We start from the raw sequence: 14518 nt of genomic DNA, 5'->3' as shown, positions 1-14518 counted from the left end.
GATAATTTACAATCCCACATTTAAACTTGCGGGATCATTCATCTTAACTCAAACACAGCCGAGTAATAAAACCCTGAAACTGTACGAACTATTTGGGATCAAAGGTGAGTGAGACAAAGAGCAGAAAAAGGTCAACAAAACGATTCTCGGTAAATAATTTCACATGTAACGATGAGAGATTGCCAGGACCACGTGAGATTGATATCACCCAGTGCAGAGAGCAGCTCTCATTAAACAGGGGAAAGATTTTGTTCGTTGTTTCTCCTGAAATGGTCAACATGAGTAAAAATGTGTTGATAATTTCACCAGAAATAGCAAACGGAGGAATCTAGCCCACAGAGAGTATTATGGTCTGCACACTGACGCACTCTCTGAAAGATAGAAACATAGAAACATGGAAAATAGGTGCAGGAGTAGGCCATTTGACCCTTCGAGCCTGCACCACCATTCAAGATCATGGCTGATCATTCACCTCAGTACCCCTTTCCTGATTTCTCTCCATATGCCTTGATCCCTTTAGCCGTAAGCGTCATATCTAACTCCCTCTTGAATATATCCAATGAACTGGCATCAATAGCTCTCTGCGGCAGGGAATTCCACTCACCTAACCTGTCCAAGTCAACCTGCAGCCTCGTAGCATCCTCCCAGCTACCCAGCTTAGTGTCATCTGCAAACTTGGAGATATTACACTCAATTCTTTCATCCAAATCATTGATGTATATTGTAAAGAGCTGGGGTCCCAGCACTGAGCCCTGCGGCACTCCACTAGTCACTGCCTGCCATTCTGAAAAAGACCCGTTTATCCTGACTCTCTGCTTCCTGTCTGCCAACCAATAGGTCACTGTAGTAATAGGCCTCAGCACTGTGGGACAGGTATACGATGGGCCAGTATCACTGCTCCTGATTGGTGCCCACTGAACCCGTTAGATGTGGCACTTGGTTCAGGTCCCAGAGGATGTGGGGTGTCTGTGGAACTTGTGCTCTGCCAAAGAGTTAACGCCTTCAGGAAAGCGGGAAGGAACATGACAGAGAAAAATAGGTATATTGTGTCAATTCAATAATATTTAAAATCTTTAGTGTAAATAAATCAAAATCTTTAAATGGTGCCAACAAAAGATGTTGCTGAACAGCTTCACATCCTGGTTGATTGATGGGTGGAACATCTAAATGAGGCGAAGGTCACCGTCAAATGAACTTGATACAAAATATCATCCTATCCTGAAATATCATCATGGACAAAATATGATCGTGACAGTACTGTCCCTGGACCATTACATAGGAATACATCGGATATCATCATCATAGGCGGTCCTCGAAACGCCAAAAAAAGGACGAGTTCACAAGTGTTTCAATGAAGGACCTAATATTCCCGATCCCGAACTCCATGTTGAAGGGTGGAAGATGTCAGTGCGTGGATTTTTTAACGTGGGGTGACCGTTGCACACCAGCCACCACACGGACTTGACAGAGCTAGGTCTTGGTCCAGTGGCAAGGATTACCCAAGACAACTGGAGACCTGCTCTGCTGCACGGGCCTAGTGCACACACATATCGCAGTGTGGGCTGGACCGTGCTGCCCCTGGGCCCCTGGCCCTGAACTCATGCTTCCCCTGGGCCCCGATCACCTCCCTCCACAGTCTCTCACAGCTCCTTCGCCCCGACCTCGCTGCTCCTGCTGTATCTGCCCACACTCCAATCACTGACCTGGACCTTGATGACTTCACTCTTGGTTGCCGTCGCCCTCCTGCACCAGCTCGCGCAGTACCTTGCCGTGGTATGCAGCCACACTGCCCATGGCCATCGCTCACTGCTCCTTTTATGGCCCGACCTGCCGCTGATGTTCCCTCGCAGGTCGGGGTCTCCACACTGCCCATGGCCATCGCTCACTGCTCCTTTTATGGCCCGACCTGCCGCTGATGTTCCCTCGCAGGTCGGGGTCTCCACACTGTCCATGGCCGTCGCTCACTGCTCCTTTTATGGCCCCGAGGGGTCACTAAGGGGTTTCGGAAACATAGAATGAGCCATTGATCTCCAACCACTAAATTGATTGTTAATATCAAACATCCATCTGCCCCCTGTGGTTGTATGGTGGCTATATATCAGTTACAGATAGAGTATCCCTTCCACTTCTGCAACACCGCCCGACTCTTCCCCTACTCCAGCCTATCTGCCGCTAAAACTCTCATTCGTGTATTTGTCACCTCCAGACTTGACTATTGCAATGTTTTCCTGGCCGGCATCACACCCTCTACCCTCTGTAAACTTCAGCTTGTTCAAAACTCTGATGTCCAAATTCTATCCAACACCAAGTTCCACTCATCCATCACCCTTGTTCTTGAGGACCTACATTGGTTCCGGATCCCACAATTAATCTAATTGAAGATTATCATCCCTGTGTTTAAATCCTTTCATGGCTTCACCCTTAGGTCACTGTAACCTCCACTAACCATGCAACCCATCCCTTCCATGCCCCATAACTGCATTCCTCTAACTCTCGCCTCTTGTAAATCCCCTCCTTCATCTCACCATCGGTGACCATGCCTTCAGCTATCGGATATACAGAACATAAACAGGCCATTCGGCCCAACCAGTCCAGTTTATGATCCTCCTCCCGTCTTACCTCATCTAAATCTATCAGCATAACCCTCCATTCCCTTCTCCCTCATAAGCTTATCCAGCCTCCCCTTAAATACATCGATACTATTCACTTCAACCCCTCCCTGTGGTAGTGAGTTCCACATTCTCACCACTCTCTGGGTAAAGAAGTTTCTTCTGAATTACCCATTGGATTTCTTGGGTGACTATCTTATATTGGTGGCCTCTAGTTCTGCTCTTCCCCACAAGTGGAAACTCTCTCTCTGTATCTACTCGATCAACACCATTCATCATTTTAAAGACCATTATCAGGTCACTCCTCAGCCTACTCTATTCAATAGACAAGAGAAAAGAAAATTGTTCCTGAGGTGTTGGCCCAAACTGCACCAGCACGAGTTGACCATGATAGAAAGTCCACCCATTTACACGTGCTAGGGGCACTCATGGTACATCGTGCGTGGTACATGGGGAATGCCACATGGGTCGGGCACCAGTGTGTTGGGTGCCAGCACCGAATGGATGCCACCATTATATTTGCCTGGCATTGGAAATAAAGTCCCTGTTGAAGATTTGATTTTTACTTGTTATGTTGTCGGTGGGACTGAACGTCAGGGTGAACATTTTTAGAACAAGTGTCTCCTGAAGTTCCATTCCTCGTGGAGGCTCAATGATTGGAGCTCTGCTCAGGAGCATTCTGGGAGCACACTCATTTAAATAATGTCTGGGACTGTAATGACCTTTGAGGTGGGTTTTGTGAACAGGCTCCCAGTGCATGTGTTGGCTGGTCTTACTGCAGTGTGCTCGGCCCATAGAGAACTGAGTAGGACTGGAGCCCTCTCCATGTCTGATAATATGGTGCTACATTTCCAGCACACCCTCCTCTGGTGAGTTTCTTCACCTGACCATCCCCAAATACCATCCATACTGTGTAACCTTGACCTGACCCCGGATACTCCAGCAGGGTCAGGGGTAAAGTTCACCGACCCCACTCTGCCTCACTTACATTGGTGGAGCAGGACCGAGAGATTTCGGGCCCAATATTTTACTGATTAAAATGCACTGTGTGTAACCTGGCCTGACTCTTTAATGCAGCAAGTTACAAGTATTGATAATGGGCACATTCTACTGTCAGTTAGAACCTAATCATTGGATTGTACATGTCACGACGTACACTAAATCTTATTGATCTGTTTTTCACAGTTGAGAGAAGTCCACAGAGAGCTGTGGTGGGCAGTGACGTTACACTCAGCTGTACCATCTCCAAACTCTCAGATACAGTCAGTCTTCAATGGAAACCCAGAGATTCATCTCAGCAGGACAGGAGGAACACTGATCAGATCCGACTAAATAACACAGTCTATCTGATAGTCAGACACGTTGCAGTAGAGGATCAGGAGTTGTACACGTGTGAAGTGCAGGAAAATGGATCCAGTATTCTCACAGGAAAAGCACATTTCTCTGTGGCCAACAGTAAGTGCAGTTACCTCACAGTGGATATTAAAGAGTTACTAATATAAAACTGTTACATATAAAGTGGAACCATACATTACAACCATCAGCACCATGCCCACAGTCAGCATGTGGGGGCCTGGTGCACATATCAGCATTGAACACAAACTGGCCTCTCTCCCCTCAATGTCACTTCTAACCCAGTTCTGCTGCTATTGGAAGTGATTCCAGGCGCTGCATACTCTCAGCTTCAAATAAGCATTGAGCCAGGAGCAGGATTAAGGGAAGAGGGAAGGGCAGGGAATCAGTGGCCATGAACGGGAGAGGGAAGGATGGAAATGTTGGGAATGTAGAGGAGAGATGGTGGGCAGGGGGAAACGACAAAGGCTGGGAGTGGGGCTTTGGGGGAGGGAGAGAGGAAAAGCTGGGAGTGGGGCTTTGGAACAGAAGATAAGAATGTGTATTTGTGTGAAGTGTAGAAAAAATACTCTTATTAAAATAGCATCAAAACTATTGATGTGGATCTGGGTAAGCCCAGAACTACCTTACAGTAGATATTAAAGAGTTACTGAAATAACACTGTTCCACACAATGTCCAGGGAGCACAGAGACATCAGATGCTTTTACTACAGACTGGGCTGTATTTTCTCTTTGGAACATTGGTGTAAATATAATATTGCAATACACTGGGCAAATATCAACAACCAGGTCTTGATGGATTGGATAATAAATAGCTAAAGGGTTAAATGTGAACAGAAACATTCTCACACAACTCATCAGTGACCATAACACAGAGACAATTATTTTCTAAATATGGTTCACTTTACTCACTGCACAGGCACAGAATTACAGTCCAGCCCTGACTGACTACTCAGTGCTCTCCCAATACACACACATAGGGGACAATACTGAGTGACTTTGGTTGAACATCATTGGTCGTACCAGAAGTGTACAAACAGTTATGGTGCTGTGTGGTCGTTAGCATCTGATATCAATAGATTGGGAGTGGAGGGAGGGTGGGTGGTTATAATGTGGCCGGTTCTGTACAGGTAACTGAATGGGGAACCACTTCACCAGCTGTTGAGAGGCAAGTGGAGGAGAGTGACAAGGCTGCAGTCAATGTTGGTTTATCTTGTCTAGAATTGTTAAAGTAAATGAAGCAGTTCAACACTGGAAGGTAGAAAATCTGAATTGCAGCGTTTTTTTAATAAATGGTACCGGAGATAAAACAAAAACAGAAAATGCTTTCAGTAACAGCACCTTGAAGAAAGAAATAAAACAATGCTTCACTGAGGAAGAATGAAGTGGACATCGGTATTAGTGAGAAAGAGAGGTGACTGAAAGCTTGGTCAGAGATAGGTTTTCAGTGTGTGTGTAGACAAAGTAGGAGGTTTTAGTGTGGGAGAGAATGTGGATGGGTCATTTTGACTTTGTGCAATAGTAAGTTATCTTTGTGAGATGTAAAATGTGTTTCCAATTCACTACCAGCTGTTTTACACTATCACATAATAGAGCTCAACCTGGTGGACTACTGATCCACCTAGTGGACTACTGTGGTAATGTAACTACTCACGTATATACAATAAAAGCATCATGTGACAAGGTCACCTGACAAGTTCCAGTACAGCCATCTTGTGTATGTGTGTGTTTGTGATGTTGTAAGGAAGATATCACATTGGCGATGTAGGATGGGATTTCTGGATTCCCGAGCTGAAATTTTTTTGGTGGCTGTTCCAGCCAACCAGCAGAGAGACTTTGAGAGGTTCTTTGATTTGCAACACAACTAAAAATCCAAGGTAAATTTCAAGCACACTGTTGACATTGCCAGAGTCCAGATGGCCACACCTATGGGAATAATAGGGTGCTTGGGTGAGTTCCATCCTGACTGAGAGACTTTCGAGCATACATGGAGTGGCTAGAAATGTTTTTCACCGCGAAAAGTATCATCGAGGTCCCCGATGATGAAAACCGTAACCGGGTGGTGTTCGAAAGAAAACGGGCTATTTTCCTGACTTAATCAGGCCTGGAGGTGGATGCAACCCTGAAAAATGTGCTTGTTCCTGACAAGACAAAGGGCCCGCCACTGACGGAGATTGTTAGCACGACAGTCCTGAGCCCCTGGAAGTTGCTGAAAGTTAATGTTTTGGAATATGAAATCAATTCATTGACGAGAGTATCAGTGAGTACATTGTAGCTTTAAAAAAGCTTCCCATTCACTGTCATTTCGTAAACTTTCAGGACCAAGCATTGCGTGACCACATTGTTTGTGGAATGAAAAATAAAGCAATCAGAAGAAAGTTGTTGACAACCCCTAACTTGACTTTTGATTTAGCTTGTAAGACAGCTATGTCGATGGGTATGGCAGACCAATATTCCTGAGAATTTCACGCCATTTCCAGTCTTCAGACAACCGAAGTGACTCGGCTTCAGGCTAGAAGTAAAAGGCAGTTGGACCTCAAGGCCTCTGCAACTGACCAAGGTAACAGCGCATTGAAGTCATGCTATCGGTGATTGGGACAACACATCGCTCAAAATTGTACGTATGTGAAGGCAGAGTGTTTCTTCTGCAAGAAAACTGGATATCTTGCGAAGGCATGCCGACTGAAGGGTAAACTGCTGTTCAATGCTATAAGTAGAAATCACCAGAGATTATGTAGCATTGAACAGAAGCAACAGGATGAGGAGGTTCTGAAGACACACGTCATCAGGAGCACAACGGTACCTAACAACAATTCATGAAGTATCGTCATCCAAGTAGACGTTGCAGGAACCAGGATACCCATGGAAATCAACACTGGTGCATCCGTGAGCGTAGTACTGGAATTGTTATATCTCGACAAGTTGAGTGATTTTTCACTGGAAAAGTCAAACATAGAACTGCGAGGCTACTCAGGAGAGCAAATCCCTGTGGTAGGATGTATCACCGTACCGGTAAAATACAAGGATCAGTTTCAGAGCTTACCTCTCTTAGTCATAGCAGGAGACAAGCCTTAATAGGTAGAAATAGGTGGGGATCATTGAAACTGGATTGGAGTGAGATTTTTTGAGTTGAAACGAGATTTGCATCGAAGGATGATGTCATCAAACAGTATCCAAAGGTGTCCGTGAAACAGGCAGTGCAATCCTAGGTTTCAAGGTGAGTGTCAGGGTACAGGAGAATGCTAGACCAGTTTACTGCAAGCCATATCCCATGCCATATGAACTCAAAGAGAAAGTTGATCAAGTACTCAAAAGACTAGAAACTGAGAACATTATCTCTAAAGTAGACCTAAGTATTGGGCTACACCCATTGTTGTTGTACCTAAGTCAGATGGTAATGCTGATGCTATGTCCAGGTTGCCATCCCCATCACAAGTTACACCCAATGAGGAAGAAGTGTTCTATTTTTCATACATTGATCAGTTGCCTGTCACAGCTGAAGAGCTTGGTAGAGCAACTAAGCATGACTCAGTTATGTCAAAGGTGTATGATTGTATAGCAAATGGCTGGCCAAACCAGATATCAGAGGAAGATATTCATCCATACTTCGTCCATAGGAATGAATTATCAGTCGATAAAGATTTATCATGTGGGTGCAAGAGTAGTTATCCCAAATAAGTTCAGGTCCAAGTTGTTAGGAGATCTTCATGACCAGCACCTGGGAATGTGCCTGACCAAGAGTTTTGCACACAGTTACTTATGGTGGCCAGGTCTAGATAAAGATACAGAGTGCATCATCAGTCAGTGTACAATATGTCAATCGGTAAGCAAGATACCACCATCAGTACCATTACAGCCATAGAAATGGCCTCCCAGGGTGTGGCAAAAGTTACAAGTAGATTTTGCTGAGCTAGAAGGACAACAATTGTTCATTGTGATTGATAATCATTCGAAATGGGTAGAAGTATTTCCGATGCAGAAAATAACAACAAATAAAATAATAGACAATTTGCAAAGATTGTTTTCTTCATATGGTGTCCCAGAAGAAATTGTTTCTGATAATGGGCCGCAATTTTGTTTAGAAGAATTTTCACAGTTCATGAGCAGGAACAGTGTGAAACATACCAAGGTTCCACCATACCATCCTGCTTCAAATGGTGCACCGAGTGCACAGTACAAATTGTAAAACCCTGTCCTCAACAAGCAAATATTGGATCCAAATCCAAAGAAATGGCAGTTGTCATTGGATCACAAACTAGCAAATGTTCTGATTATGTATCGTAATACTCCTCATACAACTACTGGTGGAACACCAGCAGAATTGTTTCTCAAACGACAACCACGAATCAGGTTCTCGTTGTTGAAGCCAAACTTGGCACAGTTAGTAGAAGAGAAACAACTAAGACAGAAAGAGAATCATGATAGAGGTAAAATAAGAGAGAGAAGTGTGAAATTAAATCAGAAGGTGAGAGTGAAGAACCATCACCATAATTGGTTAAAATGGTTACCAGGAAGCGTAGTGAGGATATGCGACTCTCGAACATATTTGGACAAGATGTTTGATCTTGGAAAGGGTAGGTTTGTTCATATTGACCATATTTTACCTACAGATGTGGAAGGAGTTGAAAGTTGGAATGATTCGATTATTTCTGATGAGACAGATAGTCTTATTACAAGTAGAGTACCAGTAGCAAATCCTACATCAGATGTTCTAGAAACAAGTCCAAGAGAAAGTCAGAATTTATGTCTGAGTCTGAGTCAGGCAGACAGACAGTCTGAAGTTGTAGAGAGTCAAAATGTAGATCAAGGGTTGCCCTTGAAGAAAAACTCTCCTCAGGCTCAGCCTAGAATGAGTTTAAGTTCAACATCAAGTTTGGAAAGATCTGTTCGAGAGTGAAAGTATCCTCTTCGAAACAGAAAACAAGTGGTAAAGTTTGATTTGTAAAAATGGAAAAATAAGTCTATATTTGTTGTGTTTAACCATGCAAATTATGTATGGTGATTGTTTAGAAACAGAGGAAGTAGGTGCAGGAGTAGGCCATTCGGCCCTTCGAGCCTGCACCACCATTCAATATGATCATGGCTGATCATACAACTTCAGTACCCCATCCTGCTTTCTCTCCATACCCCTTGATCCCTTTAGCCGTAAGGGCCACACCTAACTCCCTTTTGAATATATCTAATGAACTGGCCTCAACAACTCTCTGCGGTAGAGAATTCCACAGGTTCACAATTCTCTGAGTGAAGAAGTTTCTCCTCATCTCGGTCCTAAATGGTTGCCCCTTATCCTTAGACTGTGACCCCTGGTTCTGGACTTCCCCAACATCAGGAACATTCTTCCTGCATCTAACCTGTCCAGTCCTGTCAGAATTTTATATGTTTCTATGAGATCCCCCTCATTCTTTTAAATTCCAGTGAATATAAGCCTAGTCGATCCGATAAAATTACTGCACAAGAGATTACTCCAGAAGATTAAGGGGCGTGGAATTTGGAGGAGGATAGCAAACTGGATTAAAAGGAAGGTGAAAAAAAAAGTAGGGGTTAAAGGCAGTGTATTTTTATTTGTTCCCAATGATGTGGGCGTCGCTGGCAAGGCCGGCATTTATTGCCCATTCCTAATTGCCCTCAAAGGTGGTGATGAGCTGCCTTCTTGAACCGCTGCAGTCCGTGTGGTGAAGGTGTTCCCACAGTGCTGTTGGGGAGGGAGTTCCAGGATTTTGACCCAGCGATGATGAAGGAACGGCCGATATATTCCCATGTCGGGATGGTGTGTGACTGGGAGGGGAACGTTGAGGTGGTGGTGTTCCCTTGCACCTGCTGCCCTTATCCTTCTGGGAAGTAGAGGTCGCGGGTTTGGGAGGTGATTTTGGAGAAGCCTTGGCGAGTTTCTGCAGTGCATCTTGTAGATGGTACACACTGCAGCCACGGTGTGCCGGTGGTGGAGGGAGTGAATGTTTAACGTGGTGTATGGGGTGCCAATCAAATGGGTGCTTTGTCCTGGATGGTGTCGAGCTTCTTGAGTGTTGTTGGAGCTGCATTGTTATGATTACTTCTTCATTAAGAAGGGAGAAGTGTAATAGAGCTCCACTTAGTGGACTACTGTGGTAATGCAACTTCTCATGCAAATTCAATACAAGTATCATGTGACAAGGTCACATAATAAGTTCCTGTCGAGCCATCTTGTGCATGTGTGTGTCTGTGATGTGGTAAGGCAGATATCACATTCACTATCACCTCTTTTACACTATCGCACAAGGCCAAATTACCCCCATGTTTTTGAAAGAAAGTATCGTGATTGCCCCTTGGACAATAAGGAAAGGTTTTCCAATTTTCCCATCTTGTCAACTGCCAAGTTGTATTGCAAAAGCAATTAAAATGACTCTGGGTTAGTCTTGCTGAGAAAATGTGAAGGCTTTAGTGGAAATAGTGAAAGAAATATCAGGAGAAAGAAAGAAAGTAACAAAGAAAGAATAGAAAAGGCACAGGTATAAAGTCTGTGCAGAATGTTCAATACAGAAGGAGACAGATGCTCACTGTGAATGAACCACTCCACTGAATACAAACTGAGTATCGTGAGCAGGTTATTGGTGAGTAAGGGCTGCTTGATAGCTCTGTTGACGACACCTTCCATCACTTTGCTGAAGATTGAGAGTAGACTGAAGGGGCGGTAATTGGCTGGATTGGATTTGTCCTGCTTTTTGATTGTAGGACATACCTGGGCAGTTTTCCACATTGTCGGGTAGATCCCAGTGTTGTAGCTGTACTGGGACTGCTTGGCGAGAGGCGTGGCTAGTTATGATAATCAAAACACAAAATAGTTTTATATAATTTTTGCCAATAATTATTCTGGCTTTTCTCTCTACCTTAGAAACTGTTAAATTCTAACACGTTGTTCTCTGTCTCTCTATCACAGATTTATATCAAGAGAGTTACACACTTTATCGGTCAGGCACAGATCGCAGTGAACTCGACCTGATTTGCTATTCTGTTGCCTCTACTTACAATGCTGCTGCATGGACCTGGAGCTCACATCATCTTCCAGATCAGGAGAAAAAAATAGCAACTGCTTCGATGTCTCAGCCTATCGATGTGAACAGGACTGACTTTGGGAGTCGACTGGTGCCCACAGTGGGACATTTTAATGGCAGGACCTTCAGTGTGAGGATTGTCCCTGTACTGTTTGACGATGCAGGAGTTTACACATGTTCTCTGGGATCACGTAAATTTGTGACCATTAAACTAATCACAGTTAAAGGTAGGACACAGAATGTTGCTGGTGTTTTCAATGATAAAGTCATTGTGTAAAAGCTGAATGATTTTCCTGTTTCCACAGTCACAGCTGAACCATCTGATGCAGAGACTGAGGGAGACACCGTTACCCCGACCTGCTCTGTGTCTGATGTCACTGAACCAATGAGACTGGTTTGGATCAATAGTGACGGCAGAACTGTTGGAGAGAAAACATTGAATGGACGGAATGGGGAAGAGAAATCATTGCGACTGATTATTCAGAAAGCTGACAGAGGCAGAGGGAACTGGATATGTGCTGTGTTTTATCAAAACCGGCCCCAGGTTTTAGTCCCGTACTATCTGGAGCCCAGTGGTAAGTGACTCAGGGTTTGCTCTTTAATCTTATAATCTCCACAGGAAATTCTTGTCACTTATTGTTCTTGTTGCCTGGAGTAACCCCTCCTTTATATCCTGTGTGTGAAGCTGTACAGTGGTTCAGAGCCTCAGGAAATCTACCCTGAGATAACTCAGCACAGCCTGGGATCGAGCGAGGAACTTTGCTGGTCTGTGTGCCTCAACTACGCTCTTGGTAAACTCACTGAGACAGGACAAGCATTTAAGTTTGACAATCCAGTGGTACAGAAGTCATTTCTGTTGGTTTTCTGACACAGAATCAATCTGAATGCTCCGAAAAATCAGAGCAAATAATTCCCAGCTGCAAATATTGCAATTGGAAGTCTCCCCAAAGCCCATCTTGGAGAGCACGTCCATCAGGTACGTGTGCGATATCCTGTCAAAGGCCTTCTCCTGGTCCAAGTTGATTAAACAGGTGTCCACCCTCCTGTCCCACACGTAGGCGATCGTATCCCTGAGTAGCGCGAGGCTATCAGAGATCTTCCTGCCGGGGACAGCGCAGGTCTGGTCCGGGTGGATCACCAGCTCCAGAGCAGACTTGACCCTGTTGGCGATGACCTTTGACAGGATCTTGTAGTCCACATTGAGCAGCGAGATGGGCCGCCAGTTTTTGATTTCCTCCCTATCCCCCTTCTGCTTGTAGATGAGGGTGATGATGCGTTTCCTCATTGATTCTGACATACTGCCGGCCAGAAGCATACCCCCGTACACTTCCAGCAGGTCTGGGCCCATCCAGTCCCACAGAGCCCAATACAACTCGCCCGGTAAGCCGTCGCTTCCGGGAGTTTTACTCGTCGCCAGGGACCGGACGGCCTTTGTCAGATCATCCAGAGTTAGTGGGTGGTCCAGACTCTCCCGCTCGCTGTCGTCTAAGATCTCTGAGATAGACGACAGGAAAGACTGAGAGGCCGCGTGGTCTGTGGGCTTGACGTCGTACAGCCCGGCATAGAAGAATTTGCTGATCCTCAGCATGTCGGGCTGCGAAGACGTCACAGAATCATCATCTTCCTTTAGGCTGGTGATCACAGAGCTCCCCGTGTGTACCTTTTTGGAAGAAGAAACGCGAACACGTCTCATCCTGCTCGATTGAGCGGACTCTGGAGCGGAAGATGATTTTGGAGGACTCTGAGGCAAAGAGCGAGACTTGCTGGCCCTTCACCTCTTCGAGTTCCTCCGCGACATCGACCCCCATCGACTGCAGCAGGAGCAGGTTTTGCATACTCTTCTGGAGTTGGGACAATTCCCTCTGTCTCCCTCTCGCCTCCTGAACACCTTTGAGGATGAAGAACCTCTTGATGTTTGTCTTGATTGTTTCCCACCAGTGCATCAGGGAATCACAGAGGGGTTTTATGGTTCTCCAACCTTTGTAATCCCTCTTGAGTTCCTCAACGTTTTCCGGAGTCAACAGTTTCATGTTCAGCTTCCATATCCCCCTGCCAACTTTCTGGTCTTTCTGTGGGAGGCAGTCGGCCAGTAGGAGGCAGTGGTCAGAGAAGAACACCGGCGTGACGTATGTGGATCGACCTTGAGCATGTGGGACACAAACAGGAAGTCTATTCTGGAATGGACGGACCCGTCAGGTCTCGACCAGGTGTATCTGCGCGGTGCTCCGTCTGCAGGGTTGCTGAAGATGTCGCACAGCTTGGCATCTTTTACCGCGTCCATCAGGAGTCTGGACGTGGTGTCCAGTTTGCTGTCAGCTCTGCTGGATCGTCCAGCCACATAGATGATACAGTTGAAATCACCGCCCAGAACGACCGGTCTGGATGTTGCCAGTAGCAGTGAGAGCTGCTGGAGGAGGGCCAGTCGCTGGCTTCTGAGAGGTGAGGCATACACGTTAATTAGCCTCAGAGGAACATTTTTAGACAATACATCTGCTACGAGGAGGCGGCCGCCCACCACCTCCTTAACTTCGGTGATGGTGAAGTGGCCTCCCCGCAGCAGAATGCCCAGGCCGGAGGCCCGGCAATCGTTGCCTCCTGACCAGACGGATGGTCCATTGCGACCACTGCCGGTAACTGCTGAAGTGCGGCAGGCCACACTCCGGCAAGAACAGCAGGTCTGCCTTGACCTTGGCGAGGTACCCCAAGGTGGAAACACATCGCGTAGATGACTTAATGCTACGCACGTTAATGGATGCTATCTTTAAACCCATTTTTAAATTGGTGATTTCAATCCAAACATTACATTTCAAACACGCAGTCCTTTGGCCCTGTGGCCTGTTCCCGTATACATCGGTTAACTTTAAACTTTTCTACTGCACCTTGGCTGAGATATGGGTTGTCCTCTGCCTTGGGGATGGTTTGACCAGAGGACACCAGCAGTATGGACGGGGGACCTCCATGTTAACTGGGCTGCCCTTGCCTGGTGTTGGTTGTTCCTTGTGTGCATCCCCTGTGGTGTCGTCGCTCCCAGAGATCCGGAGCGGGGGGTATCTGTCACTTCATCGCTCCCAGAGATCCGGAGCGGGGGGCATCTGTCACTTCATCACTCCCAGAGATCCGGAGCGGGGGGCATCTGTCACTTCATCGCTCCCAGAGATCCGGAGCGGGGGGGCATCTGTCACTTCGTCACTCCCAGAGATCCGGAGCGGGGGTTATTGGTGACATCACTGCTCCCAGGGTCCCGGAGCTGGACTGCGCTGGTCACATTGGTGTTTTGCCCCTTCTGCTGGTGGTAGTGGGGGCTTTTGCCTCGCCCTTCGTCATCGGGTGAGCTGCAGCCACTGCTGTCCGTCGTGGACAGTAGCTGTCTTTTGCCTCTCATTTCTGCAGGAGGCCTCTTTTCCCTTGACTTGTGGGCCGCCTTCTTCTTCATCTTGACGAGCTGCCATTCGTGTTTTCCTTCTGCTCCTGCTCCCTCCTCTTCCATGGACTCGGTGTCTCGGGGGGAGTTTCACTGCTGGGTGTTAG

General features: G+C 46.2%; 1 protein-coding gene across 1 annotated transcript in view; it reads left to right on the top strand.

Moving 5' to 3' along the window:
• The window catches only part of LOC139274687 (uncharacterized), a 52992-nt gene continuing 38474 nt past the window's right edge, over positions 1 to 14518 (top strand). Inside the window, exons 1-4 of the mRNA XM_070891396.1 lie at positions 1 to 104; positions 3795 to 4064; positions 10876 to 11217; positions 11296 to 11565. Of these exons, the coding sequence (XP_070747497.1) occupies positions 11034 to 11217; positions 11296 to 11565 (454 nt within the window). The 5' untranslated portion in view covers positions 1 to 104; positions 3795 to 4064; positions 10876 to 11033. The remainder of the gene's footprint in view (positions 105 to 3794; positions 4065 to 10875; positions 11218 to 11295; positions 11566 to 14518) is intronic.

This window comes from Pristiophorus japonicus, chromosome 1 (assembly GCF_044704955.1).
Source record: "Pristiophorus japonicus isolate sPriJap1 chromosome 1, sPriJap1.hap1, whole genome shotgun sequence".
NCBI classification, from domain to species: Eukaryota; Metazoa; Chordata; class Chondrichthyes; family Pristiophoridae; genus Pristiophorus; species Pristiophorus japonicus.
Note: the sequence above shows the minus strand (reverse complement) of the source record. Positions and strands in the feature narration are given on the sequence as shown.